The following is a 5,017-nucleotide window of genomic DNA, read 5'->3' as shown; positions in this document are numbered from 1 at the left end:
CGATCCGAATTTTATTTTTTTAGGCAGGCCTTGGACAAACATTCTACACATTTTTAATTGTTTTTTTTTCTCCCAAAAACCCTGCTAGGTCCGGTCAAAATTTACAAATTTGTATAAGCATGTTCGGCCCAAATCTTGACCCAGCTTGAATTAATGGGTTATTAGGCTTATGCCCAACCCGAATAAGGCCCGGCCCGCCAAATGATCACCCCTGCTAGAGTGTAAATTCCTGCTACACTACACGACTCACACAAAAATTAGAAGAAAACCGAATCCGACACCTCAAACGCCGCCGTGAATCAATGACCGGCGTCGGAAGGCAACGGTGGAAGAACAAAAAAGCGTCGAAACGCTCAATCCTAATTTTCTCTCTTCTCATTCTCTCTCTCATCTTCTTCATCTTCTACCAAGAGATCTCCACTTTCATTCTTCCACTCTCCTCGAAATCTCTCTCCTCTCAATTCCCACAATGCGTTGCTAAAAGCGTCGAGAAATTCTTATGGTATGCCCCACACAGCGGATTCAATAATCAGCTATCCGAGTTCAAAAACGCTGTTTTAATGGCGGCGATTCTTAATCGGACTTTGATTGTTCCTCCTGTTTTGGATCATCATGCTGTTGTTCTTGGTAGTTGTCCTAAGTTTAGGGTTTTGGAACCAAAGGAGCTTCGGGTTGAGGTTTGGGATCATGTTATTGATTTGATTAAGGGAGGAAGGTTAGTTACATTGATTTTTGTTACTGATTCTGATGTTGGATTTGAATGTGATTTGTTCTTGTAGTTTTCGAGTTTACAAATGAAATTCAATGAATGTGATTTCAAAAGTTTTATTTGGTTGCGTTTTTAACTTGTTCATTGTAAATATCAATAAAATTAGGCAGAATGGATGATTTTTAGGGGTTTCTGTAGTTTAATGATGCATAAGTTGATTTATTTGCCGCAAATTCATGAATCACTAGCCTTGACTTGTTTTATTAGAGGCTTATGGATGATTCCGGTTTGTCGGTCTCCAATTATAGGCTGTCGCAGAATTATGGCATTAGGAATGTCTTAATTGAACCATGTTTGGAAGATGGTAATGGATGATGGTTATGAGAATGAATCAAGTGTAACTTTGCGGGGAATTTATTGTTTAAATGTCCATGTTAATGGACCTCATGCCAAAACTTGTGGTTTTTTCATATAAATTTCCATTACCATCCAAAAACACCTCCAATTGCTAATTGATGGTAATGAACAATATGAAGAAAAGGAAATAATTTAGGATGAACAAATTGGCAAAGGACTTCCCTTAAAATTCTATATGTAGATTTCTTCTCTTTAGTTATTAGCACCTTTATAAGATCCTTAATTGAATTTCATTGATGGGAGAAAATTGCCCGTGTGTTGTAATTTATAGCCATCTTTGAGCGATTGATATGAGAGACATGAGTTGGTGTAGAGATCTGGGGAAAACTGAACCAAATGAGCCTAAGTAACTTTTCCACTTGGATGATGAAATTTTATGCCCAAAACCAAATTACCCAAATTTGACCAACATTGCACACTTTCGTTGGGATAATAAGCGTTTAGGCCTACATAAAATTATCTTAGAATTGCTTCCTTCCTGCCTCTCATATAAATGGACTACTGCCATCTCTATTTTCTTAATAAAAATGATGCTCACTTCTTTCTCTGATACCTACCAAATGAAACCTATGCAGGGGAGACTAAAGGACATTTTGTTAAAAATTACTGAACCTATGCAAGTTAGGTTATATACTTTCCAGAGTTTACTTATTTTGGCTTTATAGATTTAATCCGAGTTATATCTATATGGATTAGATCAAGATCTGATCTATAACAGTCAAAAAAGCTATTCACTGTTTTTTTTTAGGCTTAAACTTGGCAATCCTATTATCGTACCCCATGTCCAAACCTTAAATAGTTTTTTTGGAAAGTTTTTTCTGTAAACGGTTCCCTGATCTACTCTTTCCAAACAATTGATTGGAGAATCCTTAATATTATTAATACTCTGCTTATGGTGTCTCTATTACCATCAAATTTTCTTGCATAAAATTTTGACTCTTTTTAAAAGTAATTGTAATGGAAAAAGGCCAAAAAAGTGGCTTTATCTTTATTGAAGTCTTTAGGTCTTAAATTAAGTACAGAGTATAGGATTGGAATACTTTGGATCTAAATGGGATAAATCTGGATTCAGAATATCTTTCATTGGCTTTGGATTGATAACCCAGTCTTGACTTTACCTGCACAAAGCACAATTGGCTACTCAAATACGGTTCTACCCCAGGAAAATTCTTGTTTTGATTGATTAGAACATGACAAAATGATAAACAAGGAATGGAAGCTTAGAGCTAGAACATCTTACCTGATTGTTTTTCTCTATAGAGTAAGTTATTGAAAGCAGGAAGATTTATTGAGAGGGAGGATAAAGAAATCCTATAAATGATAAAAGGATATTTGATACTATGAGATAAAATTCACACACTTTGTTTATCTGATTAGGACATTCAAGGGAAAAGCTATGGAAGTAATGAAGCCTCAAAATTTTCCCTTTCCATTTGCCTTTTGTGAGTAAATAGAAAGACAAGCCCACTCTAATCCTATATAAAACATAACTCTATGAGAAGGCAACTAGTTCATTGTGTAGAAAGCAAATGACTGCCAGTATCTTCAATAGTGAAATGCATGACATGATCATCAGTAAAACTTTATCTTTCCATGTATAGTTGATAGGTAAGAGCAATAGGAGAGCACAAAAAATCTTCCTTGTTAACAGGATTACCGGGTCACTCTCTTTGTATGCGATAACCTTTTCTGGCTTCAAGAATAAGTGAAAATATTTACAACCTCCGTAGTATTGTACTGAAGACTTGGACCTAGATGCCTTTTTTGTGCCCATGTCCTCCGTGATGCATATTATGCTCAAAGGAGTTGCTTCACTTTGTCAGACCTGCTTAGCTGCCTATCAAACATTTGGAGTTTAGGTATAGACTGATGTGTAAGTATAATCTCTATGCTTACTGTTGCATTAAAAGGGATCTATGTTGTGCTGCATGATTGGGCAAAGCAATTACTATTACAGCTTTTCTTCTCTAGTTTATGTTCACGTTCAAGATGGAGAAATCTGAATTTTCCGGGTTGCTCTGCTGAAAGTACTAAGTCAATCACTGCTTTGGTGTTTTTTAAAGACACTAGGACACAAAATGTTAAAGGGTATGTTCATGCTAGTGGAATTCTCATGCCTTGTCATCTAATCTGCTTGATGGATTTTCTAAGTACTGATAGATCTATTGCCTTTTCTACATTAACTATGACTATGAATATTACTTTCACATGTTTTTGATAAGAACAATTGTTTCAATTTTTTACTGTTTTGGTATTCTGTAATAGGGAACAATTGCTTGCAACAAAATGAAATTCTGTCATTTATCTGGAATAAGCCAGATTTCATAGCTGGATTTGTAGTTATTTCTGTTGCAGATTAATTCTCCTTTCTTATTTTTTTTAGATCAAAATTAATTTTGTCATGTACACCTGCAGGTATGTATCCATGGCAGAGATCATTGATCTTTCTTCAGTATCTACTGTGGTTAAGACAATAGATTTCAGACATTTCATATCAATGTGGTGTGGTGTGGGCTTAGATTCTCTTTGCTCAGATGACCCCAATGTCCAGACATCTTTGATGAGTGATCTGAAGAAATGTGGGTCATTTCTATCTGGATATCATGGTAATGTAGATACGTGTTTGCATGCTATTGATGTAGATTGCAGAACTACAGTCTGGACATATCAAGAGAATGATTCAGATGGGGGTTTGGATTCCTTTCAGCCTGATGAACAACTCAAAATAAAAAAGAAAATTTCATACGTCAGGCATCGACGAGATGTGTATAAAAGTCTTGGACCTGGTTCTGAAGTTTATTCTTCAACTGTGCTAGCGTTTGGAAGTTTATTCTCTGCTCCATATAGAGGCTCACAGCTCTACATTGACATTAAAGAATCTCCAAGAGACCATAAAATTCAATCCTTGCTTGGTATGATTGATTTTATGCCATTTGCTCCAGAAATCATTAATGCAGGAAAGGAGTTTGTCCAAAAGAACATCAGAAAACCGTTTCTTTGTGCACAACTAAGGTTGTTAGATGGGCAATTTAAGAATCATTGGAAGGGAACCTTTTCAGTTCTTAAGCAGAAGGTTGAAGCTTTAAAACAGAAGGGCTCTCTCCCTATTCATATCTTTGTGATGACCGATCTTCCCAGAAGTAATTGGAGCAGCTGCTACCTGGGAGACTTGGCCAGCAATGCAAACTCATTCAAACTTCATGTCTTGAGTGACGAAGAGGTGGTTGTGAAAAGAACTGCAAGTAAAATTGCAGCCGCATTCGATAGCACTAAGGTTAGCCATTGCTCTCGTCGGCCACTTGATGTTCTTCTTTACGTGGAGGAGACTGTTTGTAGCTGTGCTTCCCTGGGATTTGTTGGGACAGCTGGGTCTACAATTGCAGAAAATATAGAGATGATGAGAAAGAACAGCGTCTGTTTAAATTCAGATGAGATTGCAGTGTGACTCCATGTATTGTGAAGCAATCTTTAATTGTTGAATGCTGCCTATCAAATTGATTTACTATCTCATGAGACTCTAGTCTCAGTGGCTACTGCAAGCTGACTAGCCTGTGTCTCTCTTTGCTGGATTCCTGGAAATTAAGCATGGTGTACTACGGATAAAATCATGAAGCCCGGTGATTGCTGCAATGGTTGCTGGAATTCTTATTGGCAGCCTTCCTGGCTTCCTGCTACATTCTTTTCCAGGACTGATGTCTTTAACGCATTGTATGGCATGCAGCAAGTTCACATACTTTGGGAGGCCGTGGAGTGGATAAGTGTTAAAATATTATATGTTCATATCTGTCATATGCACAAGGTATGCCTGGCTCAGTTGGTGAGATGGATGTCAATGAAGTTATAAAACTCTATAAGTGCAATAAAGTTGTGGATTTGATACTCGCTTTACTA

General features: G+C 36.9%; 1 protein-coding gene across 1 annotated transcript; it reads left to right on the top strand.

Moving 5' to 3' along the window:
- On the top strand, positions 1-5,017 carry LOC110696554. The gene is made up of 2 exons (XM_021873881.1): positions 1-715; positions 3,542-5,017. The coding sequence occupies exons 1-2, from the start codon at positions 303-305 to the stop codon at positions 4,569-4,571; spliced, it is 1,443 nt and encodes a 480-aa protein (XP_021729573.1). The 5' UTR covers positions 1-302; the 3' UTR covers positions 4,572-5,017.

This window comes from Chenopodium quinoa, unplaced genomic scaffold (assembly GCF_001683475.1).
Source record: "Chenopodium quinoa cultivar QQ74 unplaced genomic scaffold, ASM168347v1, whole genome shotgun sequence".
NCBI classification, from domain to species: Eukaryota; Viridiplantae; Streptophyta; class Magnoliopsida; order Caryophyllales; family Amaranthaceae; genus Chenopodium; species Chenopodium quinoa.
The sequence above is the reverse complement of the archived record's forward strand: the minus strand, read 5'-3'. Positions and strand labels throughout refer to the sequence as shown.

Coding starts and splice junctions, on each gene's coding strand:
- LOC110696554 (XM_021873881.1), top strand. CDS start 303: ATGACCGGCGTCGGAAGGCAACGGTGGAAGAACAAAAAAGCGTCGAAA. Junction 716..3,541: donor GATTTGATTAAGGGAGGAAG/GTTAGTTACATT, acceptor GTACACCTGCAG/GTATGTATCCATGGCAGAGA.